The 27,646-nt window shown below is 63.4% G+C and overlaps 1 protein-coding gene across 1 annotated transcript in view; it reads right to left on the reverse strand.

The window, feature by feature from the left end:
• The window catches only part of LAMA5 (laminin subunit alpha 5), a 42,883-nt gene extending 15,758 nt beyond the window's left edge, over positions 1-27,125 (reverse strand). Inside the window, exons 1-32 of the mRNA XM_079129650.1 lie at positions 26,733-27,125; positions 22,810-22,962; positions 15,712-15,829; positions 14,851-14,969; positions 14,571-14,741; positions 14,379-14,476; positions 10,559-10,674; positions 10,313-10,431; positions 10,143-10,233; positions 9,847-9,981; positions 9,668-9,727; positions 6,448-6,588; positions 6,227-6,364; positions 6,016-6,150; positions 5,807-5,941; positions 5,591-5,728; positions 5,023-5,075; positions 4,663-4,768; positions 4,513-4,565; positions 4,324-4,429; positions 3,822-3,921; positions 3,520-3,676; positions 3,238-3,376; positions 2,912-3,054; positions 2,731-2,837; positions 2,462-2,615; positions 1,834-1,994; positions 1,649-1,760; positions 1,229-1,326; positions 947-1,148; positions 687-813; positions 173-312 (exon numbers count right to left, since the gene is read on the reverse strand). Coding sequence (XP_078985776.1) covers positions 173-312; positions 687-813; positions 947-1,148; positions 1,229-1,326; positions 1,649-1,760; positions 1,834-1,994; positions 2,462-2,615; positions 2,731-2,837; positions 2,912-3,054; positions 3,238-3,376; positions 3,520-3,676; positions 3,822-3,921; positions 4,324-4,429; positions 4,513-4,565; positions 4,663-4,768; positions 5,023-5,075; positions 5,591-5,728; positions 5,807-5,941; positions 6,016-6,150; positions 6,227-6,364; positions 6,448-6,588; positions 9,668-9,727; positions 9,847-9,981; positions 10,143-10,233; positions 10,313-10,431; positions 10,559-10,674; positions 14,379-14,476; positions 14,571-14,741; positions 14,851-14,969; positions 15,712-15,829; positions 22,810-22,962; positions 26,733-27,038 — 4,131 coding nt within the window. The 5' untranslated portion in view covers positions 27,039-27,125. The remainder of the gene's footprint in view (positions 1-172; positions 313-686; positions 814-946; positions 1,149-1,228; positions 1,327-1,648; positions 1,761-1,833; positions 1,995-2,461; positions 2,616-2,730; positions 2,838-2,911; positions 3,055-3,237; positions 3,377-3,519; positions 3,677-3,821; positions 3,922-4,323; positions 4,430-4,512; positions 4,566-4,662; positions 4,769-5,022; positions 5,076-5,590; positions 5,729-5,806; positions 5,942-6,015; positions 6,151-6,226; positions 6,365-6,447; positions 6,589-9,667; positions 9,728-9,846; positions 9,982-10,142; positions 10,234-10,312; positions 10,432-10,558; positions 10,675-14,378; positions 14,477-14,570; positions 14,742-14,850; positions 14,970-15,711; positions 15,830-22,809; positions 22,963-26,732) is intronic.
• Between the last annotated feature and the right edge of the window lie 521 nt (positions 27,126-27,646).

Genomic DNA, 27,646 nt, shown 5'->3' on the forward strand with positions numbered 1-27,646 from the left:
GGGACCGTGGGACACCGTCTCAACTTCCAGGGCCCCTCTGGCTTCATGTGGTGGTCCCCAGAAGTGGAGGCTACCCTACCTGGCACCTGGGACTGGGGACTGTAGCAGGAGGGGACACTCCTGGGCAGAGCTATGGCCAGTCCCCAAGTAGGACCCCAGTACTGGGACTCACCAGCCAGAGCCACCGGCCTTCAGGCACACGCACGGTCACAGTGAGCTCACTGTCAGTCACGTCCAGCACAGACTGGCCTTCACACAGCACCAGTGTGCGGCAGCCATGGCCATGGGGGCAGAAGCTGGCATTGGCGTGGCCTGCAGCAGGGCAGGGCAGTGTCAGTGCCAACCACCTGGCTACACAGCCCCATTGTGGGCCCCGGGCATGAAGAAGACACCAGGGCAGGGGACACAGGACGAGGCCAATGCTGGAGAGTGTATGTGACACACTGTGCGGGCTCAACCCTGCAGCCCTCAAGACCAAGCACATGTTCCCCACCAGGTGTGAAGGGATCCTACCAGGAATCCTGATGTGGGGACAAGACTTTCTTGGGAAGAGGGGACAGGCAGGGTGCCACCCACAGTGGCCCTGAAGCTAGTTTGAGAACCGACAGCAGGACAGGGCATGTCACCTGCCACATGGTGTGCGTGGTCTGGCTGAGCCCCGAGTGAAGTCTGTCCCTGTCACTCACCCTGCCAGACGCGGCCCCCGCTGATGAGGACCTCCACAGGGAAGGTGGGGTGGGCCGGCTGGTAGCTGTGCAGCAGGAAGGCGTAGCGGCCCAGGGCGGGCACCTGGGTGGTGAAGACCACTGTGCCCTGTGGGAGAGGCTCCAGTGAGTGGGCAGTGGGTCCTGCAGCCTGAACAGACTGCGTGGGTGAAGATGGCGGAGAGTGCGGCCCCTACCTCACCCCCGTCCCCACAGAGGCCAGGCCCGGCCCAGGCTCTCACCTGGGGGTGACGCAGCAAGGTGGGCTCTGTGTCGGGGTCCAGAGCAGTGGGGGGCCGAGGCTGGGGTCCAGGTGGGGGTGCCCCAGGAGCCAGCTGTTGGGAGTGGGTCAGAGGGAGGCCGGGAGGCAGTGCCAGCACCTGGCAGTCCCTGAGGACAATGGGCTGCGGCGGCTTCGGGAAGCGGGAGGGCAAACAGGCGGCACTGGGGGGGAACTGGGGGTGAGTCCCAGCGTCCAGTCGGCTGGACCCCGCTGGCCCCTCCGTCCCTGCCAGCCCCACTACCTGCTGGGGCCAAAGGTGCCGTGGCTGCTGACGCAGCGCACCCGCGGCTCCAGGAGCTCCACGCTGAACTGCTCCAGGGGCACCAGGGTCACGCTGTGCTGCGGGCAGAGGAAGGTGGCGTGGCTGTGCCCTGGGCTGTGAAGGGGGAGAGCGCGGGGACGGCCAGCTACGGCCAGGCCCCCGGCACTGCACCCGGGCCCTCTGGCTCTCGGCGGCACCCGGCCCGTCCTGGGCTCCCTCGGTGCCGAGGCAGGGACAGTGCCCCTCTCACAGCCCGGCACGGCAGGCCTCACTCATCAGTGCCCAGGTGGTACCCTGCCCCGTGTGGCCAGCAGCAGCCCTGGAGTGGGAAGCTCTGCCCCAGTGACTCGTGTGCCTGGCACCTGAAGCCGCCCTGGGCTGGGGCAGCGGGGCCCTTACCAGGAAGAAGCGCGCCTGCTCAGCCGTGAGCCGGACACTGGCCTCCTCCAAGTCCAGGTGGAAGGTGGCCAGGTGGTGCTGAGCGTCCACCGCAGGGCCGCGGCACAGGGTGCTGGGGAGAGGGGTGGTCAGTGGTGGGCAGCCTGGCTGCGCCCTGGCCCCAGCCGCCACTATTCCCAGCCCACCTGTATGGGCAGGGGTGGAGGGCGAGGGTGCCCTGCTGGGGGGCTTGCTGGGGGCTATGCACAGCCACGCCCAGCTCCTGGCGGGCATCTTCGTTGGCATACTCCACTACCAGGGCGTAGCGGCCTGGCCGTGGCACCACTACTTGAAGCTGGACGTCCACCTGGGGGAGAACAGCATGACCAGAGGCCCACAGTCCCTGTCTTTCCCACTTCAGCCTCAGGGGCCTGACGCCCACCCTGGTCCTGCTGATCATGTCCAAGGCCCAGTGCTGGGGCAGCTCAAAGCAGAACCAGAGCTGTAATGCTGACCCAAGTCTGGTGGGGGTGCGAGGCTGGGGGAACTCCTTGGGGGGAGTCTGGGAGGCTCCTGGTGGAGGAGGCTGGGGAAGCTCTTTGGGGGGAGGCTGGGGGAGCCCTTGGTGGGGGCAGGAGGCTGGGGCAGGAGGCTGGGGTGGCTCCCGGCTGACAGGCAAGGTCACGCTCGGTGAGAGTCATGGCTGCCCCAGCCGGGTGTGGGTCTGTGCACCTGCTCCACTGCCCTGCACCTGCATCCTGCCACTGAAACAGGACCTGTACCCCAGGGTCAAGGTCCTCCGGTGCCCACCCCCCGCGGGCCCCAGACACGCACATCACTGCCCAGGCAGGCAGCCAGTGGCGGGTGTGCAGGGCTGAGCTGCTCCCTGGGGCAGGGCCGTGGCAGGCTGTTGTCAAGGCGACACAGGGCCTCAGGCCCAGCAGCCGAGGGGAAGCCATCCAGGGGAAGGTAGGCATGGAGAAGGCAGCTGCAGGGACATAGGCTGAGGTCTGCCTCAGGTCCACCAGGGAGCCAGCCCTAGGAGGCCGCCTGGACCCAGGGAGAGTCTGGGAAGCCCCCACCCAATCCCATGGAGCCCTCACTTCTTGCCAGAGTGCTGAGCAGAGGGGCGGTAGGTGCAGGCCTCGGTCACACGCAGCTGCAGGAGGGCCGCCTCGTAGTAGGCGCTTGGCAGCAGGGCCACGTAGTCCTGGGGAGGCAGGAGGTGGGCCAGAGGCTCCTTGGCCGGGGCCCACCCCACTCCCTGCCAGGCCCCCACCTCACCAGCAGCACCCCTTCAGCCTCCACCAGCAAGGCCCAGAGGCCAGGGTTCAGCACAAAGGGCTCCCCGAAACCCCTCTGGGGTACGGTGACGAAGGACGGCTCAGTGCTGGGCGGGAAGGTCACAGGCTGGCTCTGCTCTGTGCCTGGGGGAGTGAGGCTCCTGGGCTCAGCCCTCCGGCTGCCCAGGCTGCACCTGCCAAGGTGCAGGGGAGGCTGGGCCCACCCTCCATGTGGACAGAGAGGACATGGTGAAGGAGGAGGAAGAGGGAGGAGGAGAGGGCTGGGGCAGGGGCTGGGGCCAGGCTGGGCTGCTACTCTCCACTCACAGTTGATGCAGGTCACAAACTTGCCCTCCTCGCGCACAGAGACCCGCCCGCTCACACTCGCAGGCCCGCGGTTGACATAGCGGAACACCAGCCGGAAGAGGTCAGGGGAGGTCACATTCAACCTGGCCATGATCCTGGGCTACGGGGGTGTGGAACAGCAGAGTCACCTCCCTGGCCACGCCAGTCTGCGTCCTGTGACTGGGGCTGCCCGCCCTGCTGGCCACACTGGCACGTGGCTGGCTCTGCTCCTCGACCACTGTGGGAAGGCGTGCCGGGCGCTACCTGAATGGGTGTCATGTGTGCATAGCCCCTCCAGCTGAAGCCCTCGAACTCCAGGGGGTTGAAGCCAAAGCGCACAGCATGGCCCTCGGGCGTGGCTGCATCTTCCAGCTCCTGACGCAGGTGGAGCAGGTCGGGCAGGTAGTGGTCCTTCGCTGGCCTGGCCATAGCACAGCTGTCTGAGCGCAGGCTCTCCCATAGCAGACCAGATCCCAGGGACAGCTGGCCCCACGGGCCCATGGGGAGGGATCTGGAGAAGCCTGGGGCGCACCTCCCACCCACGCCCGGGGGGCCTGGGCACCCACTCGCTGCAGGCGCGGCCCTGGGTGTTGGGGCGGCACCGGCAGGCGCCCGTCCTCAGCTCACAGCCCTGGCCCAGCGCACCGCCAACATCACACTGGCAGCCTGTGACAGCAAGAAGTGGGGTCAGAGGGCCCAACGTTCGCCCAGCCTTGGGGGCTGGGGACCCGCTCTGGCCATCGTGGGCAATACCCCCTGGTCTTCACTGCTCTCGGGGCTGAGAGGCCCACTTTGACTAAGTCCAGGCTCAGGGGAGGGCCCGGCAGATGAATGCCGTCTGGAGCTGCAGGAGGGGCACAGGGCCCTGCGTCCAGGAGAAATGGCTCCTTTTTGCTTCTGCCCCCTGCATGGGCCTGGTCAGTGATGCTAGTCCAACATTGGGGCCTCACTGTGTTCAGGCCCCAGCTGGAGTCCCTGACCCATTTGTCCCTCCTTGGGCCTCAGCCCCCCAGTATGAACTGAGAGAGGACAGGGATGTGGTCGAGAGACCGATAAATGGGCACTTACTGCGGCAGCCAAAGTAGTCGGCCCCATCCAGCCCATAGAAGCCGTCCTTGCAGACTGCGCAGCTCTGGCCGCACACGTGGGCCTTGCAGGAGCACTGGCCACTGCCCTGGGCCACGAGAGAGAGTGGGACCAGGCTGGGAGGGGGCCGGCCCACCTGCCGCACCCCAGCACTTCGATCCTCAGACTTACCAGCTGGCACTCGACAGCTCCGCCCACAGTGCCCCTGGGGTCACAGCCACAGCCTGGGGAGGGCAGAGCAGGCCTGAGGGCTGTGGGGGCAGGAGGGCCAGGCCCCACTCCCACCCCTGCTCCCCACTGCTCCCTGCAGGATGGACTCACGGGTGCAGCCCTCGGGGTTGGTGGGGCTCAGCCCCCAGAACCCAGGTTTGCAGCGATCACAGTTGGGCCCCTCCACGTGAGCGCGGCACTGACAGGTGGCCTGGGCCTGAGAGGGGACTCAGATCAGCAGGGGCCCCCCTCCTGCCCATACCCGCAGTCCTGGAGCCCTGACCAGGGGCGGGGGACCGCGGCCCCTCACCAGACCGTTTCCTATGCTAACAGGCACCTGGAATGGAAGCGAAAGGGCTTTGAAGTCGTCACATCGACTGACCGGAGCAGGGAGTCATGATCTCACTGGGTTTGGGACTTTCAACCTGGCCTGGCCCCACCTTTTCCCAGCCTGGGCGGACCTGGGCTCACCTCTGGAAGGGTGGGGTCAGCAGGGGCCAGGCCAGCAGGGTGACAGGAGCCAGCTATGAAGAAATAACCAACGCCTGGTCAATGCTCAGTGAGAACCCCACAGGCCACAGGCTGCCAGGCCCAGCCAGGGCCCACGTCCCCACAGGAACCGTCAGATGCACCTCTGTGGCAACGTGGGTGTGAAGACACATGCCCTCCTCTGGGTCAGCAGGGAAGGTGTGCATCCACCCACAGCACATGCATGTGATCATGTGTAAAAGCCTGCCTGGCACATGCACACGCGTGAACTCACCTGCAACACATGATGGCATGCATGTGGATGTGCAGTTCAGGACCCACGCACATGTGTGGACATGCAGCTCAGAACACGTGCACATGTGTGAGACATGCAGCTCAGAACGTGTGCACACGCTAAGCTCACAAGAGGACACACATGCACAGTACAGGCGTGAACACCCCCGCAGTGCATGGCGCACATGGCCAGGGAACCCGGCCAGCAGCACAGGGAGGTGAAGGGATGGGATCAGGACACACAGAAAGACGCTTGGGCTCTGACCCCCACCGTCACCTTCACAGGAGGGGAAGTTGTAGGCACCAGGCTCACACATGTCGCAACGCAGCCCTGCCACACGCGGCCTGCAGCTGCACTGTCCGCTCCGGCGGTCACAGGCGGCGTGTAGAGAGCCCTCGGGAGAGCAGTGGCAGGCTGTGGACCGGGGCAGGCGTGAGCAGGAGGTGGGCATGGGCACAGCCCTGCCCCGCCCGCCACTCCCAGGACACTCACGGGTGCAGGCGGGGAAGCTGTGGAAGCCAGGGCTGCACTCCTGGCAGGAGGTGCCTGCGTAGCCGGGGCGGCAGCGGCATAGACCGCCTGCTCCACAGTGCTGGTCCAGGGCCCCCCGGGGGTCACAGGTGCAGGCTGCAGGTGTACAGCAGGGTCAGGCCCTGGCGCCATGTGGCAGCCTGGCCCCTCCTGTCCTGGACTCTGCTCACCTTGGCAGTCAGGGTAACTGTGGTGGCCCAGTTGACAGCGGTCACAATGAGGACCATCGAACCCAGGCCGGCATGGGCAGTGACCAGACTCGTCGCAGCCTTCAGGCAGGGTCCCTACGACGCTGCAGCCACACACTGCGGAGTGGGGTGCATCACAGGGGACCCCGTGCTGGGCAGGGGTGCCCACCCCCGCCCTGGAGAGATCACTCACACTGGCACAGAGGGAAGTGAGAGTAGCCGGGGGCACAGCGGTCACACGCGGCCCCCTCGAAGCCTGCACGGCACCTGCACTGGCCTGAATCGGGGTCACAGAAGCCACCGGCCACTCCGGGACTAGAGCACTGGCAAGCTGCAGAGAAGGGCGGCCATGTGGACCACTCAGGGAAGCGGGCCTCCTGGTGGATGGCAGGGCCAGGCAGGGGCTGCACTCACGCTGGCAGCCTGGGCCGTAGAACCCAGGGGCGCAGAGCTCGCAGTGGGCTCCCTGGAAGTTGGGCTTGCACACGCAGCGTCCCAGCCGCGGGTCCTTCCGGCAGGCGTTGCCCTGGGTCCCGGCAGCACTGCAGTCACAGTCTAGAGGAGGGGGTGTGCTCAGAGCCCGGCCCCCCAGAAGGCCAGTCTCCCCACAAGAATTAAAGGCCTGGAGGGAACCCTGGAGAGGGAAGTCCACAGGCAGCGCCCTGGCCTCGCGGCCCAGGGTCCAGGGCTCGTGCCCTCGACCCAGAGCCAGCCCAAACGAAAGAGGCGCTTCTCCAGGAACCAGTCTGGGAGCTGGGAAGAAGGCAGGCAGGGCAGCGCGGCCGCGGCGGGGGCGTGTCCAACGCAGGTGTTCGGCCTTCCCCCAGGACTGCAGACTGAACCCGGGGCGACTCTCCCCTGGGCTGCACCCTGGTCCTTTCTGTTTCGAGACAGGGTCTGGCTAAGCTGCTGAGATTGGCCTGGAACTCGGATCCTCCTGCCTGAACTCCCAAGGTGCTAGGATAACAGGTGGGCCACCAGGTCTGGCATTGCCGATAGAAATAACGACTCGATAGTTACCAAAAACGTAAAGGTAGCCAGTGGCACACCCCTGCCCAGACCAGAATGCAGAGCGTGCAAACCGGCGGGGAGCAGACACCCCAATAGCAACAGCATCACACAAACCACAACCAACACACGTTGAGTTACTTGAACTAGCAAAAGCCAAGAAAGGAAAAAAACATAGGAAAGGAGAAATGCAATGATAAGGACAGGAAAGGCCCGAGGTGTCCGCAGCAAGGGGACCCCCACTAGCTGAGTCCCCTTTCCTTGGGTGGACAGCAAGGAGAGTCAGGGATTCAGGCAGGTGGGAAACCTGGCCAGGCCATAAGGGGACAGGCCGAGGCTGATGCTGATATAGAGGAGGTGAGGCCAGGAGGCAAGCCTCAGCCTCAGCAGGACACAAGGCCACAGGACTGGCAGGGACAGAGAAGGTGGGCACGTGTTGAGAACACACACAGCAGCCAGGAGGCGAGCGAGGAGCTCCTAGGAGTGAGATAAAATGGCAAATAAAGCCAAGACTGTTAACTGTCAGGAGAGTTGTAGCCACAGAAGGTCTGAGCTCACTGTCAGAATGAGCCAGCTCAAGGAGACCAGCAGGAGGCCAGGCTGGAGAGGATTCATGTGAGATTAACAAGCCTGCTCCACACACAACGTCAGCACCCAGAAGGGAGCTCGCCTCCACCAAGGTCCGCAGAACAGCCCAGAGGGGCCGTAGTTCAGATGGGCCACAAGGAAATTTCTTTTTTTTTTTTTTTTTTTTTTTTTGCGGTGCTGGGGAATCGAACCCAGGGCCTTGTGCTTGCGAGGCAAGCACTCTACCGACTGAGCTATCTCCCCAGCCCCCGAAGAAATTATTATTATTATTTTTTTTTGGGTGCTGGGGATCGAACCCAGGGCCTTTTGCTTGCAAGGCAAGCACTCTACCAACTGAGCTATCTCCCCAGCCCCGGAAATTTCTAATGCTAAAGGTATGTCAGTACGCCGTCTCTGACCACTGTGCAAAAAAGAAAGAAACGAGAATCAAGCTACAGCAAGAAAGGAGGACATCTCGCCACCTGGAATGGCACTTCTACACACTCTGGTCAAGGAGAAGGCACAGGGGCTGGGCTGTGGCTCAGAGCCTGACATGTGAGGCACTGGTTTCAATTTTTTTTTTTGGTGGTGCTGGGGACTGAACCCAGGGCCTTGTGCTTGACAAGCAAGTACTCTACCAACTGAGCTGTATCCCCAGCCCCTGGGTTCGATTTTCAGCACCGCATATAAATAAATGAATTTTTTTAAAAAAGAAGGCACCCTGGAGGGGGGGAGTCTAAAAAAAAAAAAAAAAAGGGGGTCGGGGATTTAGCTCAGTGGCAGAGCGCTTGCCTTGCACGCGCAAGGCCCTGAGTTCGGTCCTCGGCCCTGGAAAAGAAAAAAGGAAAAAAAAAGTCTAAAAAAAAGAAGGCAAAAATGGGAAGTATGGACTCTTTGGAAAAGGTTTGTAATGAGAACACAGCAAGCCCTACGGCCTCCACTGAGCCAAAGCTGCACTCGGAGAAACGTGTCCTTCAGCAAGAGCCTCTCAGCCCACTCTCCCAACAGTCCTGGCCGGACAGCTTGATAGTGGGCCAGGGCGTCCCGGGCCCCCGACAGGCTCTGCAATCATAACCACCAAAGGAGGTTCCGGGCCCCACCAAGGCTTCCTGGGGGGCAAAGCCGCCCTCGGCTGAGAACCTCTGCTTTACTATCTTGAGGGTAATTAAGATACTGAAAATGATACACAGCCAAGAAGCAATCAAAACGGTAACAGATCAGCCAGGGCCAGTGGTCACGCACCAGCCCAGGTACTGGGGTGCGCTTGCACCCACACCTGTGGCCCTGCTGCTGGGAGGCGAAGCAGGCCTGAGGGGTGAGTTCCAGGCCAGCCTGGCACCTCAGCCAGACCCGTCTCAAGATAAAGACACAGAAGGGCTGGGGACACGGCTCAGTGCTGGAGGCCCTGGGATCAATCCCCAGGGACGTGGAAACAAGCCCTGGGACACCTCGAGCAAGCCTGAGACCTGCCCACCACCGAACGCCATCGCCTCATGGCCCCTCACAAGAGGGAAACTGGACCACGAAACCCCAAGACTCCAGAGACCGCAGAGGAGCAAGCACCTCTGCACAGGAAGGCGCTTCGCCAGTGGGGCTGCCAGTGGCATGCAGGGCTGCGGCCAGCACCCCTCGTGGACGGCGGACAGGCCTGGCCAGCCCTCCCAGGACCCACCCTGTAGCATCAAGACTTGGCACCAAGCTCCGGCACCTGATGCTCGTCCCCAACATTAAAAGGTAAGGCAAGCACCCCAGCTTCGCGCAACAGGGACTGGTCGAACCAAGGCTGCTGCCCACACAGCATGGACCGCGAGAGGAGCATCTGCAGGTGGGAAAGGACGCCCTTGGCCCAGACCTCGGGGGCCGAAGACGCGCGGCGGGGGGCGCCCCCCGCAGTGGCGGTCCCCCGACTTCACCCACTTTGACAGGTTTCCTGTTATTATTACTATTACTTCACATTATTTGCATGAAAAGAAATAAAACAAAGGTGACTGAGACGGACATTGCTCCTTCCTGCAGGGCCTGTGGGACAGTTGGCCTGTGGCCCCCTCGGGACACTTACTCACGATCTGCCCAGCTGGCAGCACCTGTTCCCTGGTGTCACTGGGGGAGGCGGGCACGGCTGTGGGGAAGAGGCCCAGGTCAGCTAGGGCTGGGGCCTCCCTCCAGCCCAGCAGCCAGGAGGCTCCACCCGCGCCCACCCGATCCAGCGGGAAGCAGTGCGGCCTGTCCCCAGCTCACGGTGGCAGTGCGGGAAGCCGGCGAAGCCCTCGGCACAGGCGTCACACCGCTCCCCTGTGAAGTTTGGCCGGCAGTAGCAGCGGCCAGTCAGGTCCTCACAGGTCCCGTCTGTGAAGGCCGACTCACAGTGGCAGCCTGGGGGGCAGGGCGAGCTTGAGAGGCCCCAGCCCAGGCTCCAGGCCAGGCTCCACCGCCCTGATTGGGGCGCTGTGGCCAGGCCTGGGGCGTGAGGGCCCAGGGACGCAGGGAGCTGAGACCCCTCCTGGGCAGCCCCAAGCACCGGACACCCCACTCACGGTGACAGACGTGGGGCGAGTCGAGAGGGTAGTCCGGGGAGCGGTAGAAGCCGGGCAGGCAGCGTTCACAGTTGATGCCGGTGGTGTGGTGCTGGGGGTACAGGGCTGCTGAGTCCAGGCACATCCCCGGCCCCTGGGGGCCACCCGCATAGCCCTCTCCCCTGGCCCACCTGACAGTCAATGCAGACACCCCCGCCCTGGTACACGTTGTCCTGGTTCTGGCTGGCGTTGCGCCTGTCCACCTCAGGGTCATAATAGCAGTCATGGGCATGGCCGTGGCAGTTGCAGGCTAGAGAGGAGAGGGCCCCAGTCAGCACGCCCACCATGGCGATGGGCCCTGGGGACACACCCCTGGAATCATGGCGCCAGCAGCACGCACGTTGCGCACACATGTGCACCCTTGTACGAGGACTCACACTGGCACTCATTGGCGCTGTCGGAGGTGGCCGGCTTCCATGGCAGCTGGTTGAAGCCGGGGCAGCAGCGGTCACAGGAGCCCCCACAGGTGTTGTGCTGGCAGGCACACTGCAGCCTGTCAGGACACAGGGGCACAGAGCTGACCGCCCAGAGGCAGAGGGCTGCAGACGTGCTGAGGGCAGCTTCCCAGTTTCTACCCTGAGGAATCTTTGACTCCCCTCTGGCCTACTGTGTGGACAAGGCTCTCCTGCAAACTCTCGCCCGGACCCCACCTGCCCTGGTGGCTCTGCAGTCACCCCAACTCAGGGAACAGGCACAGGTGAGAGGGGCAGGGGGCAGCATCTCCCAGTGGCAGCAGCTCCATGGGTTCTTTGTGGAGGGTGGACACTGGGATAGGTGTTGGTAGGTGGAGTGGGGCCTGGGGTCAATGCAGGTGGCCTGGAGTCCCGGCCCAGCCCCAGCCCAGGCTTCCCTGAGCCAGCTCCAAGGGAAAGGGACATTTCTGCTCTCCTGAGGCTTAGGCCTCACTTAGCAGGCAGCCCTGTCGTCCAGGCACCCCCGCGTGTCCAGGAAGTACACCTCCCCAGGGCAAGAGGCCAAGAACTGCTTCCTCTTGAAGCCAGGGGTGGACACCAGGTCAGAAGGCTGGAGTCCTGCCTGCTGTCCCAGTGGGCAGGGGGACAGCTGGTCAGAGATGAGGACTGAGATCGGAGCCACCGCCTGCTTGGAGGGAACATCCACACTGAATGCTGGCCCGGCTTACACCGCACCCCTCAGTCAGAGAGGCGCAGGGGCCGCAGCCCATCCTGACTCTGTTCCCAGGCTCAGGCTGCACAATTCTTGAGCAGAACCCCAGAAGCCCATCCTTGCAGATTAGAGACCCAGAACCTCAAATCATCCAGCTCTAGTCCCATCACAGGGTCCCCAGAGCATCTGAGTGCCCCCCACTCAGAGTCCAGAAACGTCTAGAAAGACCACATCCTCAATGGAAGAGGGATTGAGGTAAAGTGCTCATCAGTATGGGTGATCAACAAGCAGTTGTCCATGTGCCCCAGCCCCGAGGGCAGAGGCGACAGCCTGCTGCTGGTGTGCTGGCGGTCAACACCCATGGACCAGGGCACCCTACAGCATTACAGGGTCCTCATCTGGCTGGTGAAAACCCTTGCAGAGCCACCCCGAGGGCTTCTCCTTGATCCGGGCACATGGCATGCATACAGGTGACATCCTGCAGGACATGCTGGGAGGACCAAGGCAACAGGCCATGCAGCACCCAGAACAGACTAGACCCCAAGAGCACCCTCAGTGCAGCCACTGGCAGGAACTGTGAAGCGGGGTAAACAAAGGGACCTGAGCCGAAGGAAGCAGGGGCGGGGGTGAGGGCAGGGCAGGCGCAAGGCCCCGGGGCTCCATCCCAAGCACTGGAGGAGGAAGAGAAGAAAGGAGAGACGGGACAACAATGAAGAGAGGCCAGGTACCACGAAGGCGCTGAGCAGGCCCAGCGGAGGAGAGGCCTGGGGATGTGGAGGAGGCGCTAAGGACGTCTGGTAGACGGGTGGGCAGCCACGGTGTGAGGCAGAGGGAACTGAGAGCCCCTGTCTGTGCCCAGGAGAGGAAGGGGGCAGAGCCATCAGAGAGCAAGGCTGTGAACGATCTCCATCAACAGAGACTGCTGACAGTGAAAGTGCATCCTCTAGGAGAGTCCAACTGACAAAGGACGCCTAGGCCTCGACTTCAGGGTCTGCAAGACAGCGGGCAGCAGGGCCCACACAAACATCCCGAGGCAGACCACCAACTCGAGAGACAGTGGACTCTCCCAGGCACTGGGAAGTGCCCAGTCAGTGAAAGGGTCCCTCCTCTGTGTGAGACGCACTCACCAACCCTGAATTCCACACCACATGGTCATTCGAGTGAGGGCAAACAGCCATTTTCAGACAAGTGACAGGTGGTCACCAAGTAGAAGCACCTAAGGATAGCACTTCAAGAAGAAAAGGAGTCCCAGGAGACCAAGGCCAGGCCAGGGCCATGCAGAACAAAGAACTGGAAGCAGAGGGCAGGAATAAGGAGCTGCTGCAGTAAGAGGTCTCCTGAGGTGCCCCCTTAGGAACCGAACAGCTCACCGAGTCACCATGCCTGTGAAAAAGTGCAGTCTGCCTCAGTGACACACCGGACCAGAGCAGAAGCATAAGATGCCTCCAACAGAAAGACACATGGCTTCCAGTCCAGGGAGGGGCAGGCAGAGCTGTGCCCCAGACAGCAGGACACAGGCAGTGTGAAGCCCAGGCCAAACCTGGAGCAGGTGGCAGGATGGTGCGGGCGTGGAGAGGGGCAGGGAGGCACCTGGGGGGACAGGGCTGTGTTTCTGGAGGAGAGGATGAGGTGGGAGCTGGTTTGGGACACTGCTGGGCAAGGGGCTGTGGAGAGGGGGCAGGGGGTTCTGGGACAGACGCTCCATCTGCACCACCCCATGTACATGGCTTGGACTGAGCTCAGTGTTGGCTAAGCAGGTGAGTCAGGGCCATGCAATGCCTCAGCAGGTCCCAGCAGGTGAGGGCAGGCCCCCGCTCCTGAGGCACTGGGGCCCTCCATCCTCAGAGGCCAGTTTAGCTGCCCAGCAGGCCCCACTCCCAGCTGTCAGGAGCTGCTTCCTCTTGGCAATTAATTTCTCAGAGCAATTTAGCAGCCCTGAAGCTGCACTGGCAGGGACCTGCTCCCTGGGTGTCCCCACAGTCCACGGTATCAGGAAAGCAGCCTGCCTGAGTCCCCTGGCTGGGGTGACCATGCCACTCCTCTGCAGACCAACTGGCCACCTCTAAGAGGGGCTCAGCTTTGGCCACAAGTGTGGGGGTGAGCTTCCATCCTACCTGGGCTTCACCTGCCTCCTCTGTAAGCTGGCAGAGTGGACAGCGCCTGTAGAACCAGGCTGAGGGCCAAGAGGGGGCCAAAGGACTCTGAGGAAGAGCACTCAGCCTCCCGCGCCTGCTGGGCTGCCTGGCACTGGGTGGGGACGCGGGGCCCTGCCATGGTGCCCATCACAGGCTCCTGCAGCCCTGCCTAGCCCATCCTGCCGTGCTCAGCCTGTGGAAAGGCCATGCTGGCTTGCATGTGACCCGGCTGCCTCCCAGCATAGGTGTGCCTGGGCCAGGACAGGCTCTCAGGGGTGCCAGAGTGCATGAAGGAGGCAGGAAGAGGAACGGATGGCCCCAGGCTGCCCCCATCCCAGCACCAGGACCCAGTTGGCCATTTGGGCCACAGGCATCTGCTCTCAGGTACCAATCTGCCGGCAGCGAGCTGAAGATGCAGCTGACTCTGGGTGTGTCCCAGAAACATGCCGGTGCCCAGCAGGGCCAAAGCCAGCAGGAGCTGTGAAGGGCTCCCAAGTAGAGCCCCAAGGCGGGAAATCAGAGCCTCAGCTGTCCTCAGCTACATGACCACGGGGACGTCAGATGGCGCTCCCCACCCATGGCCTTGGCCCCGCCCTTGGTTGAGGTAGAGTTCAGGGGTGGGGGAAGCAGGGAGTGTGTCTGTGTCCTGGAAGAACAAGGGAGTGGGGGTAGACTCTCCCAAAGTGAGGGAAGGAACCTGTCCCTCTGGGGGACACGTGTGGACAGGCAAATCTAGGAGGAGAGCCGGCCCCTGCCCAAGACAGCAACCAGGGAGGTTCACCCGGCTCAGGCCCTCCACCTCTCTGGGCAGACAGGGGTGCCAGGGCTCACAGGGCAGCAGCCTGCAGGTCCTGTGGGGAGCCAGGGTGGGCAGTAGAACCAGGGCTCCTCCCCAGGTCGGCAGGGCTGATGAGGACAGGCAGGGAGCAGGCCTCACCTGAAAGGGTCGGAGGGGTCTTGGGCATCACAGACGTCCGCATGGCCGTGGCAGACGCAGCGGCCGCCGATGCTGATGTCCTTGATGCTGTAGTAGTACTGCACCAGCCTGTGAGTGCGGTGCCCCGGCCACCCACTCCCCAAGGCAGGGAGCCCCGGCCAACCCTCCCGCAGAGCCAGCTCACATACTCACCCGGCGGGTGACAGTGGGGTCCCGCAGGGCCTTGCCCATGAGGTGGCCCAGCAGGGTGTTGGTGCGCAGGAAGCGCAGCCTGATGTTGGTGGCTTTGGTGAAATCACGCAGCAGGGGTGAGTAGGAGAAGTTCCTGGCGCCCGGACGCCCGTTGACCAGGGACACCACAATCTACAGCGGGCGTGGGCTGTGAGTCCCACATGGCCACAGGCCCCTGACACTACCAGCTGACCAGCGAGGCCCCAGGGGCCCGTGGCAGCCACCCCACCCTCAAGCTCACCTCGCCGTTCTCCAGGGGCACTATGCGCGAATACTCTGTGGTACAGATGACGTGGTCGTCCTGCAGGATGCGCTCTAGCGTCTGGGGCCCAAATCGCTCCAGGCAATCCCTCTTGGAGGCTGCGGTGAGTGAACCAGAAGGTGAGGGCAGAAGTAGCCACAGTGCCTGCAGACCCTGCGGCACCCTCCTGACTTCTCTGAGATGGGTGCTATCCCTGGATGGGTCACCTGCCCGCGCTCCATTGGTCAGCAGGATTTGTTGAAGAGAGAACTCCGGCTGGTAGGTGGAACCCTCGCCCTGCCTGGTAAGGCTGGACGTGCACGGACCACACTAGTTCACTCCTGGGTGCCCAGCCCTCTCCCTGGGACACACTGGAGAACAGTGCCCTCTGGGACGAGCGCCTTGGCCCCTTTGTGAAGACTACCCAGCTTCCCTTCCCCCACTCACAGGCCAGGGAGCTGGGGACACATGTGATCAGGCCTGTCCAACTACAGCGTTCCCCATCTTGCCAACATGACTGGTTAGGGTGGCACATGGCCAGGACAGCCAGCAACTCCAGCACTCTCCTGACACAGGCAGCCAAGCTGGCAGGAAGTGAGCCCGGAGATGCCAGGGCCACTTTGTCACCAGGGAGCTGTCTGAGCGTAAGGCCAGTCCAGAGGAGCCAAGAGATGCCCGGAGCCTCCTGGCGCCATCGGGCCCCGTACCAGCCGTGCCCAGCGTCAGGGATGTGCGCCACCTAGCTTCGCTTGCCTCCGGGTGGCTTGTGCTGACAGCCACACAGAGCCCAGGACTCAGAGAAGGCATAGCAAGGGCAGCCCCACCCAGGGTCCCCAGGCCCCACAGCTCAGGGACGCTCACAGGCGAAGAACTGCCATGGCTGGTAGGTGTGGCCAAAGTCTGTGGACCGCTCCAGCACCCAGAGGTCTGGCCGAGGGGAGTTGGCGAACTTGATGAGCACGTAGGCCACGTGGAAAACCTGCAGGAGGGATGGTGCGAGTGTCAGCGGGCTTGCTGTGGGGTGTAGAGGGACCCAGGGGGAGGGCCTGCCGGGCCCACAGGGGTGGAGAACAGGTGGGCACTGGCTCTTTCTGAAGGGCTCCCCTCCTAATCCTGGGGTGGCCCAGGCCTCAGCACCCCCTCCCCCGGAGCGCAGGAGCTGTGGACAGGGCACACTGCGGGGCAGCCCGCCTTCAGGTGGGGCTAGCCGAGGTAGAGGAAGCAGCAGACCCAAGGTCCCCCAAAGCCCTGCTATCCAGCCAGGGTATCTGCCTGGACAGTGCCCCCAGTTCCCGAATGGGCCTGCTCTCTAGCACACTGAGAGTAGCCCTCCTCCCCACACAGCCTGGTCCCAGCCTTACCCGGACCACCCCAGTGCCTACCCCTCTACTCCCTGATCAGCCCACTGAGGCCCAGGGAGAAGGGGCCATGCAGCAAGCTGGGGCCCAGTTGTGCCATTTGGGGGGTCCTCCCTGGAGACAGACAGGAAAAAGAACCCTCCCAGAGCATAGCCGAGCAAAACAGGAAACCCCACCAGCCAGGAGGCAGGGGCTATAGCGAATCGGTGGCCCTGGGCACATCAGGGTAGATGCCAGCCAAGAGCAAGAGGGCTGCCTCTCCAGAGGCACAGGAATCCCGAGTCATGCCCAGCGAGCCCGGTTGCTCCCTGCTCTCTCTCAGTGGTGGGAGGGAGGTGCCCACAGCCTTGGCTTGCTCTTCCTGGCCAGGGCACAGCATCACAGAGCATCCCCGTGTGTGCATGCACTCAGGACTTGGCGGGGCCCCTCCTCAGCACCCTGGCAGGTCCTGGGCCTCAGCCCCACCTGGCAACGGCCCTCATAGAGCTCTCCGTGCCTCAGGGAAGCCCTCCATGGCTGCAGCTGAGCTATCCATCTTCTCCCTCCTTAGCACCCCAGCCTGGGAAGCTGGAGCAGAGAGGGGGGCCATGGAGACCCCGCAACATGGGGCAGCACCCCGGCACCCGCCTCTTACTGCAGCAGGTAACCTTGAGGGAGGGGGGCCCGCAGCCAGCCTTCAGGCAGCACCGACTCCAGGTGGGGCAAGCCCCCAGGACCCCAGGAGGGGGTTGGGTGCCGCCCTGCCAGGAGGCCTAGTGTGGCAGGGACAGACCCCTGCCAAGTTCCGAGGTCGTCCTTCCCTTCCTTGAGGGGAGGCTCTAGCCTGTCGGGAACCCCACCCCCAGTCCCACACCTCCACCTCAGCACCCGTGGGCTCAACCTCGTGCTCCCTGGGTCCAGAGAGACTGAGGTGTGCCAGGGCAGGGAGGGGTCTGCAGGAAGAAGGGGAGGGTGCACACGCGGGCATGTCAGCAACAGAAACGAGCTGCTCTGGGGAGCCACAGCCAGCCCCAGGAAGGGTCCACCCCACCGCTCCCGGGCACCTGGCTGGCCCCAGCACTGTCAGCTGGCCCGCACTTTCCCAGCTGAGCGCACTTTCACAAACTGGGCTCCAAGACGCCAGATAAGCAGGCGGGGGCATGGAAACTCCTGCCCCATGCTGGGATGTGCCTAAAGATCCACCCATCCAGGCTGTCAGATGGGGGCCTGGACAGCTGTCCTCCTTCCCTGCCGGCGGAAGGCAGGAAAGGCTGTGCCTAAGTGCGGCCGTCTGTCCCCAACCTGGTCCCTGCTCCCAGGGCCGTGGCAGCACCCTTGGTGTGACCCTGGGAGGAGTGCCGACCCCTGGCCTCCCGGGACACAGCCCTCCCCTCCTCGCGGGCTCCACTCTGCTGCCAACGCCGGCTGACCTTTCTGCTGTTGCACAGTTCTGTGCAGAAGGGAAAAAATGTCTTTTAAAGCAAAAGCCAAACAAAGGCTGCCGGTTATTTTTAAAAATTTTGCTATTTTGGGGCAGGCACATCTCCAGGCAGCAGCACAGCCTCTTGGCCACTGCGCCCCCGGCCCTGCACCCATCCAGACCTCAGAGGGGCAAGGCTCCTGAAGGAGGACTTGTCCTGGTGACCCCCACCTGGCAGGGTCTGTGAGAGCCCAGGGTTAGAACCAGGCAGGAGTCCAGGGCCTAGTGGCCCTGGGGGAGGTGCTGCCCCTCCCAGGGCACAGGCAGTGGGAGGAGGTGCAGAGAGGAGGGATCAGGGTGAGTCTTAGTGATGGTGTGAAGGTTCCCAGGGCCTCAGGAGGGAGGTGACGCCTGCTCCTGGGTGGGTGGGCAGCAGCCAGCAGCCACAGGGCAGGGACACAGAGGGATGGGTCTGGATGTCACACAGTGAGAGTGAATGGGGTCTCCACAGGCCTTGGGGACACAGGAGGGTGGAGGGTGATGATCATGCTGGCTAGCAGTCTCCAGGGCTCAGACACCATGTCACCAAGAGGTAGGCTGTGGCTAGAACCCCTGGGGAAGGGGATGGGACTCCATCCGGCCTCCAGTCCATATCTTCCCTGGCCCATGTGGGGCTGTGGAGACCAAGGCAGGGCACAGGAGCTGGCTGCAACAGGTCCTGAACTGAGGGGGCCTGGTCCCACCCACTGTGGTGTGACTCAGCAGGCAGTCTGTGACTCAACCCTGAAGGAAGAAGGCCCCGACCGATTCCCAGGGACAGTCCCAGGTCCCAGGCAGTGCTGGGTGGAGGCAGGAAGCCCCTCCTAGCCCCAAGCCTCCAGGTTAACGCCCTGGCCACCCCCTCAGCAGAGAGCTGTCTAAAAACCTGGAAAAGGCAGAGACAGGGCCAGACTGCTAGGCCAGGTCCCCAACCAGGTGAAGAAGCATGGTCATCCCCTGCCCTTTTCAGGGACCCTCAAAACAGGCCACATGTGGATACCACCCTGAGAGAGAAAGTGGAATGGAACAGTCAGGGGTGCTGCCCAGCAAGCCCACCGCCAAGGAAAAAGATGAAGACATGGAGCACACTGAGGGCAGACGCAGGCCCAGGAGCCCCAAATCTACTGGTGTCCAGAGCAGGCTGGACAGACTGTCAGGGAACCGGCAGGGCTGTAAGGGCCTGCTGGAGTTTGGATCGGGAATGTTGCCCAACGGCTTAGGTGGTGAAGATCCCCAGCTGGTTATCAGGAGGTGGGGGGACCTTTGGGATGGGCCATAAGGAGGAGGTAAGTCCTTGGGGGCGTGCCCTCGAGGGGTCCAGCACGGCCCAGTAGTCCCTCTCTGTGCCCCACTGCCGTGGGAGTAGCCTCCTCTGCCACGTGCTCCTGCCGTGAAGCCCCGTGCTGCCACAGAGCCAAGCCACGCCGGAGCCAAGCCACTGCACAGACTCTGGAACCACAAGCCCACGTAAACTTCTCATCCTCTCAATTTGGCCATTTTGGGTACTTAGTCACAGGGCAGAAAGTCAACCTACAGGCCTGGCAGGAGACAAGGAAACGTGTGGGGTCCCAGACAGGCAAATGGTCCACGTGGCACTTGTACCTCAGCAGGGCTGGACCTGGGGTGGACCAGCAACCCACCAACCCAGCCAAGGCAAGGTTCCTGCCCTGCTCCATAGCCTGGGCAGGTCAGGCCAGATGGTGAGCCCAGGGCCACAGGAAGTGGAGTTTACCCCAAGGGTCCCTGTGGCTGAGACCAAACAGTTTAGTCTGCACTGAGAGGTATGGTGAGGCCAGCACCCTGGGGTTTGTTTAAAAATGCAGAAAACAGGAAGCCTGCACAGAACCAGCAAAGCACCCGCGTGCGGGATGGCTGGACGGGGAATAGCGGCATGGGCTACTGAGGGTCACTGAGGTAGCAGCAGGAAACACAGGCTGGAGAGAAAGGCCACAAGGGTCCCTTTGGGTGACAGGCAGAGGGATGGGTCAGGAAGGGGGAAGAAAGACTCCTGAGGGAACAGGCAGAGGGCGGGCTGTTGCCTCAGGCTAGCCAGGGATCCCCCACAGGGAACCCAGCAGAAAGGGCCAGGGTCAGCCCAGCTGGGCACTGTCCAGACTGCTGGGCTCTGAAACTGAAGTCCAGTCACAGTTACGCTTCTGTCATTGCCCCGACAAGCCAACTAATGGTCTCAGGACACTGGCCACATGGCCAAGCACCCTGCCGAGTTTGGGAAGCCATGTCAGTGGCCTCCACCTGGCCACCAGGCCAGCAGCACCTGGGACCAGGAGCCCAAGCCACTCGTCCTGAAAATGGGCAGGACAGGCTGGGCACATCCCTACAGCCAGGGCAGCCCCTGCCACTAAGCCCCCACGTTCTCACTGCCTGGTCTCTGGAAGAGAAAACAGCCTGGGAGGTATGGACCCAGATGGACCAGCCACTGCCAAGCCCAAGGTCTCCTTCAGGCAACAGCCCTGGGGTCTGAGTCCCTCCACACTGGTGCCGTGCCTCAGTTTCCCCCAGTACCTAGGGAGGAGGCTCGTGCTCCATGGTTGGGGGTTTTGCCAGAGCTTTTCTCCTCAGCAACCCTGTTTGGTTGGGGCACAGCTGACCCTCCACCTCCTGGCCTCCTCCTCCTCTTCCAGCAGGTCCCACCATTCTGGGGCAAAGCTGGCACCTGGGCCTCACATCCAACCACCCCAGCCCATATCCCAAGGGCCAGCCTTCAGGCCCCTCTGTATGCTGACCCCTCTTTACTGGCCCCCAGCCCCCCAGTCTGTTCTGTGGGGAATAAAGCCAGGGCTGCCTGCCAGGAAGGGGCCCAGCACTCTTTCCATTCTTTATCTGACCCCACCCGAGGAAAGGGAGGGACTGCCAGGGAGAGCCCCTGCTGGCCTGGTCGCCCAGGAGGGTATCTGGAGAGGGCGGGGGCACAGTCCAGAGCCAGCCCAGCTCACCTCTGCCCACTCTACAGGAACTGGGCCTACTGAGCTGGGCAGGTGGAGGACAAGGACTGTCTGTGGTAGGGACCCTCAAGCCAGGACCCTTTGCCTCCTGGCCTGAGCTCCAGCAGTCAAGAGCAAGCTTGCCATTCCTTGGGTACAGGGCTGCAGGAGGCTCTGGGCCAGTCATCTGACCACTCAGCCCTAGAAGCTCCCAGAACAAGAAGCCCGTGGTGCCCCAGGCAGACCAGGCCGGTCTCAGGAAACTGCTCCTGAGTCACCAAAGCCCCAGGCCCTCCAGGAGTCCTTTCCGGAGACCCAGGCTGCTCCCAGAGGCTGCAGGGACCACCCTATTGCCCCACCCACCAGGGTGTGAGACTGGTCACTGTGAGTGACCAGGCAGCCCAGCCCACCCTCCACAGGCCTGTGAGGTGCAGGAAGCTCTCCGGTGCCAGTGCCAGCTGCCCCCACCCCTTCCCAGGGCATCCGCTCCAATCCCAGAACAAAGGCAGCTGGCCGAGCCCAGCTTCCTGATGCAGCCCGAGCCCTAGCCCAGGGCCAGCAGCATCTCCAAGGACTGGCCCAACCCACGGCGCCAAACCCCAGGAAGAACATTCCCTGTGACAGAGCTGGACTCGAGTCTACAGCCACACCAACCTCGGAGATGGCTGGGGACAGGCCAGGGCTCCATGTCCCCACCAAGACTCATAGCCCCCAGGCCAGACAGGACAGAGGCCTTGGTGAATACATCTACCCAGACAGAGAAGCGGGGACAGAAGGCTGGATGGGGGAAGGAAGTGGGAGGGAGGACGATGGTAGCTCCTACCCTACCACCCTACGCTTGGGGAAACCGAGGCCCAGAAAGGAAGATATCCATGCAGTGAAACCCTCTCCCTGCCAGGAAAATTCTGAAGGCAGATCTCTAGGCTCAAGTCACAGAACGGAAGACTGAGGCTCAGAGTGGGCCTCAGGCCAGCAGGCATCAGTTCCACCCAAGCTCTTCAGAAAGGGGCCCAGCTGCCCCACCCAGGTTGCCATGGAGACGGGTCCTCTCCCCTCCCCCAGCCTAGCCAGGCTGGTCCCTGGGAGGAAGGGAAGGAAGAACCCTCAGCCCCTGCAGGTGAGAGTTCACATACTGGACTGCCTAAGTATTGTGCCAGAGACTAGGGAACCCCAGGGTCCCACCTCCCCTGGCCTGTGAGGTGCAGGAAGCTCCAGAAGCCCCCTGAGCTCAAGGGGACAGGGACACCAGACAGTGAAAACCAGCGGGATGAGGGAAACCGGACCAGGCCAGGACCTGATGGCGAGCCCCCTCCCCGTCCTCCTTCCCCATGCTGGTAGCTTGACACAACAGCAAAACCACGTCCCTCTGGAAACTCCGAGCCACTTGCTAGGAGTCTGGGCACTTGCCCTGTTGGGCTGGGCCCCAGGGCTGCCAGGAGCAGGCAGCGGGCGCCTGCCCCGGGGCATGTTCTTTCAGCTAGCATGCAAGAGACGTCTGTCACCTCCCCAACACAGGCTCAGAAAAGAGCAAGACTCTGTGGTGCAGGGTGGGATCTGGGGGCTCCATCACCACCTCCCACTCCTACGCCTAGGGAACAACAGTGCTGCTGGCCCATTTCACGGGCCAGGACCCCAGGGCAAGCGCCGGAAAAAGCCACAGAGTAGGACACAACCACGTGCGTCCGACTCAACCCAGGAGCAAATCATGGCCCCCAGGCCCTGTCCCCCTGTGGGGCTGGCTCACCTCCAGGAAGTACCAGGCCCCACCCACCTGCCTGCACAGGGGCCTGGGGCCGAGGATGGATCAGCTCTAGAGCTAGAGGCTGTGTGCTCACCCCTCACCCCAGCACCACCAGCCAGGGCGCAGGTATTCCAGGAATGTCCACCTCAGCCAGGCCTCCTGGCCTTCCTGCAGCCCCTCCCAGTCGCCAGGAATTCCTCAGAGTAAACACCAGGGTGCCCTGAGCTGGCAGCAGGCTCTAGTACTTCTGCCCGCCTCCCGCAGCACACCTCCCCCACCGCCCTTCCTCCCCATGCCCAGGGACACTGAAGAGCCAAAAGGTGCACTACCGGCCTTCAAAGGGCTGGCCTCCCCAGTTGGCCTGTCTGGGCCTAGCCACCAGCCCCTGGGGTGATGACCTCACTGTCAAGTCCTGTTTCCAAGGTAAGCCTGCGGCCAGAGGTGCAGGGTGGGAGCTGCACAGGCACAGAAGTGACCTACCTGGCCCAAGTCCAGGGTGACGTTGACCTCGTTGTACTCCAGACCACGGGACAGTGGTGGGCTCTGCCACCAGCGCTCTGTTCCATCGATGGCATTGCTCACAGGGTGCGCCTTGTTGCTGTGGGCAGCTGTGCAGATGTCGCAGTACTGGCCCTACAGGGAGAGGGGATGGTCAGACGGCCGGCACCTGTGTCCCCTCCTGCTGTGGTACAACCCCTGGTCCCATCACGAGAGCCTCCCCCATGTCCGTTGGGCGGGGGTGCCCGATACTCCTGATTCAGGGGTGCAGTTCCCGTATGACGGTCACAGCACGCCAGGAAGGCCAGGGAGGGAGGGGCAGCGCTCAGGGAGCATGGAGGTTGAGACTGAAGAGGCAGCATCACGAAAGACCTCAAGGGTAAGGGGAATGTGCTCCAGGCAGGTGGCCTGCCAGTGCAAAGGCCCTGGAGCCCAGGGGCGGAGGAGCGAGGGGCAGCCCATTGCAGCCCATCTCCCACCTTGAAAGCTTGGGAAGGGCTTGGGCAGGGTGGATGGAGCCCCGGGAGTGAAGAAGAGAGCCACAGACAGAAAGATCACCCAGCAGGGAGTCTGGTGGCCAGAAGGATGAAGAGGCACCTCCCGACTCCAGCAACCTGTCCCCACACCCCTGCCCCAGCTCGCAGAGCACTCTGGACTCGGGACCCTCCAGCTGCAGGGTGGCCCAAGGAGACAGGCCTCAGAGTGCAGGTGTGGGCTGCAGCAGGTGAAGCTGCCACACCGCGGGGCCTGTGTCCCCATCCGCAGTGAGGCTGCCCCTGGCTGCAGCGAGGATCCACAGCTCACATACAGGGCTGGCCACTGCTCCGGTCACAGTCGCACCACCCACTGGGTGCCTGTTCTCTGTAGGGACAGAGGAAGCTCCAGCAGGAGCCTGGTCTGCTGTCCCTGGTGGGGGGGAGGGCCCTGGCTGCAGGCCAGTGGAACCCACCCCCACAAGGAACCAGACCTGCTGTCCCTCTGCACACAAAGGCAGCCCTGAGATCCTGCCCTGATTGAGGCCTAGTGGGGAAACTGGACCCCTCGCTCCTCCCAAGCTTCAGGTTGGGGCCGGGGGAGGAGGCAGACTGACCCTGTTGGAAGCCTGGCCTGAATTCTGGACCACCCAAGGTGCTGACCCACCCCCTGCCGGGCATCACCCTGCTTTACTCCACCCTGTGGCTTCTCTGGTTAGTCCCTACTGTAGGGCTTTCTACCCACTCCCTTGAGGTCCAGAGTCCTGGACCTCACTCCTAGCTATGTCCCAGTCCACCCCTGGAGCTGCCACACAGAGGAGCTAGGGCAGTGGAGGGCCTGCATGGGCCGGCCCACCTTACCGGTGACCCCCAAACTGAAGCCAGGGCTCCCTGGCCTGCTGAGCTCGGGGCTAAGCAGAGAGGGGCCCAGGTCCTCACTGATAGTACCATGCGACACAGCTGGCCAAGCCTGCCTGCTAGGCCAGCCCAGGGAGGCTGGATCCAGGGTCAAAGGTTGAAGGTTGAGGGTCTTCCAGGAGCCCAGGAAGCACAAGATCAGCCCCTGCCAGGCAACAGAGATGGTCTGGAGGACTAGGGAGACTAGGAAGGACTAGGGACTAGGCCTGGTCCACTTAGCATCAATCCACAGCAGTCGCTCTGGGTAGCCAGGGCCTCCCTCCCTAATGGCCTCTGCTAGGCTGGCTCACAGGGGACAGGGCTGGGAAACCAGGCTCCCTCAGTCCCTGTGCCTCAGAGGGCCCTGCTGGGAACAGCACTAGGAAGCAGTAAGGGGCTGCTAAAGACTTCCCCGTCCTGGAGTCACCGCAGCCTGGCCCAGGCCAGGCCCTCGACCTGAGATGAGGGTGGGAGTCCCCACGCCCACACGGCCGTGTTCAGAGACTCCCACCTGGAACGCCCAGGCCTCAGGTCCCACCACCCCTGCCACCATGGCACTGTGCTGCCTGGTCCCGGGACCCCACCCACACTGGGGCAGGGTGGCCTCTTAGGATGGAGAGCAGCTATGGCTTCACGTCCTCCACACCTACTATGCCCACCTGCCTCGAAAGCCCAGGCAGGTCCTGTGGGCAAAGCCCCATCACTGACCAGTCAGAGGCAGTGAACCTCAGAGACCTCTGTGCTCAGAGAAGGTGTCTGAGGTCATAGGAGTCCTGTCAGCCACGCAGCTTGGAACAGGGTCGCTAGTCACTCAGAGCTGCAGACTTCCAAAGGGAGCTTCCACCTCTGCTTGCCACAGACTGGGTGAGGCACAGCCCGCTCCCCAGCACAGACGCAGACCCAAGTTTGTTGGGTGGTCACCGTGTGCCTGTTTTCCAGGATCCTAGGCCAGGCTCACAGTCTCAGGTGAGGTGTCATCTCCCACATACAGGGACTTGAAGCTCAGGGAGGAGACACAGCTGAGAGGCAAGGGGAGGGCTTTGACCCCAGACAAATAGGTTTGTAAGCACTCTACAGAGGTAACAGCAGCTGCAAGGGGACAGATACAAGCAGGTGGTCCCCAGCCCGACAGCACTGGTGGCAGCAACGCAGGTGGTCTGGCACCTGGAAGTGACTGGGTCCTCCCTAGTAGAGTAGCAAACTCTCAGCTGAGCAGAAGGGGGTCCCTGGGAGCTTGGCAGGCACTGGGGCAGGTCCGGAGGGACCCACAGGATCTCCATCTTGACCCCCTTGATGTCAACCAGATGCAGTCTGGGTCCCCAGGCAGGAGGCAGGAGGCCGACTACAGCTCTCTCCAGCTGGACCAGGTCTGGCCTTGGAGCTTCAGGAAGCGACTACACCCTTCCAGGCCTCACTCTCCCCACCTGAAAGGTGGGCTCACCACCTGCTAACGCAGGGCTGTGCTAGCCTTGAGGAGAATGCATGTGCTCCCAGGAGCCCAGGGGAGGCTGGCTACCTCTCAGCTCCTTCCTCCTCAAGGGTGGGGTCCCTCGCTCTCCCGACTACCTAGCTCCTGGGCCCTCTTCCCCACCTCAGCTAATCCACTCCCAGCTACTCTCCCCTTCCCAGCCTCTCCTTCCAGAAAGGATGAGGCTAAGGTTTCTTCAGGAATCTGATTCAGGGTGGGCTGTCAAAGAGTTCCTGGAGTAGATTTTGCCCACCCTGGGGACCGACCCCAGTTCCAACCCCAATCCAGAAGACCCATGCAACCCTACTGTCCTGGTTGGGGTTCAACGGCAGGGCCAGAAACTGAACCACTGAAGACACCAAAGGCTCATGGCCTAGAGGCAACTCCAGAACTCTTCAGGGACTGACCCACCACCTGCTGGGCAGAGAGGCTGCTGGCACTGGCCACACTGTTCCCCTCCCAGTGAAAGCTTGGGCTACTTGCCTTCCCCCACCTGGATGTCCCACCCAGGTCCTCGGACCCACGGCGGGGGAGGCTTCAACCCTTGGCTGATGGCAGCGAGGGCCCCAACACGAAGAGCAGGGCGCCAGGCGGCGGGTGCCTCCCGCCCTCATCCGTCCCCATCCGGAGGCCAGCAGGTTCCAGCCTGTCCCGGGGGAAGGCGGAGCCGCCCGCCCCCTCCCCACAGGCAGCCAGCGCTGAGGCCAAGTCCCGCCCTCGCCGGGATTCCGGACTTAGGGCCGCCAGGGTCTGGGCACCAGCACCCTCCCTCCCGGGTCACCGCCACCGAACTGAACCGTCGCCCGCTGCCCTGAGTTCACAGGGACTCTTCATTGGTCTTTCCGGAGGGACGCGCCGTTTCCCGGCCGAGCCTGAGTGGCTGGGTTGGGGTCTCTCTTGGTCGCCCGAGATGCTAAACCAGGGAGTCCGGGCAGGAGAGTCTGTACCTGGACTCTCCCCCGCCCATGGCGCTCCCCGAGGACGCGGGCTGAGTTCCGGATCCGAGCCCGGCGCGTCCCGGTCCCGAATGCCTCGGGAGGTGTCCCACGCCCCCGCCCCGCGCTCACTTGGATGGTCTGGTTGGGGTCCCCGCCGGCCACGGGTCCGCCCACGAGCTTGCAGTAGAGGTCCTCGGTGGGGCGCGGGGGCCCGCGCGCCGGGGCCTCCTCGCCGCAGGTCGCGGACGCGGCGATGCGGGCGCCCTCGGCCAGGTTGAAGTAGGGCGGGTGCAGGCTGAAGTCGCCGTCCGCCGGGGCCCGTGCGCGCGCCGCACCCAGCAGCGCCAATCCCGCCAGCAGCAGAGGCGCGGGACCCGGGCGGCCGCCAGCGCGCAGTGCGCTCCCGGTGCGGAGCGGTGCGTCCCGCGGAGCCATCTTCCGGCCCCGGGCAGCGCCTCGGTGCTCCACGGACAGCGCACCCGGCGGGAGCCCGGCGGGTCTGGAGCGCGGTGGCCCGCCCGGCTCGCTCCGCCCGCAGACGTCAGGCCCCGCCCCGGCCCGCCCGGGAGCCCGAGCCCCGAGCCCCGGGAGAGGGCAGGGGGGAGAGAGGGCAGGGGGAGGGGCGGCCGGGCGGCCTTAACCCTTCAGACCCCGGCCCTGCCCGCCTACCGGAAGGGGCACCTGCTGGCCCGGGGCCAGGCCCTAGGAGCTGGTGCCGCAGCGCCTCCCTGCTCCCCTAGGTCCTGGTTCCGGATCCCAGATGGGACCCTCCGGGGTGCCCCAGCCCCCTGCGCGCGGGGCCTGCCTCTCCGGCCCGGCATCTCCCCTTTGTTTCCCTAACTTCAGTCACCTCAGCCGCCAGGGACCCGGCCCTGCCGAGTCACCCCATTCTGCTGGAGTGTGGGGAAGGTGCATTCTGCTACCTGTGAGTTGCCTCCTGGTAGTGTCCTCATCTGCGGAGGGACAGTGAGAGTCCAGTTGGAAACCTCCTTGCGCCAGGGGCAGCCAGTTCAGGTTAAGTCCCTGGCTTCTGTCCGCCCTGC

The sequence above is a fragment of the Sciurus vulgaris genome (genome assembly GCF_902686455.1).
Source record: "Sciurus vulgaris genome assembly, chromosome: 2".
Classification (NCBI taxonomy): Eukaryota; Metazoa; Chordata; class Mammalia; order Rodentia; family Sciuridae; genus Sciurus; species Sciurus vulgaris.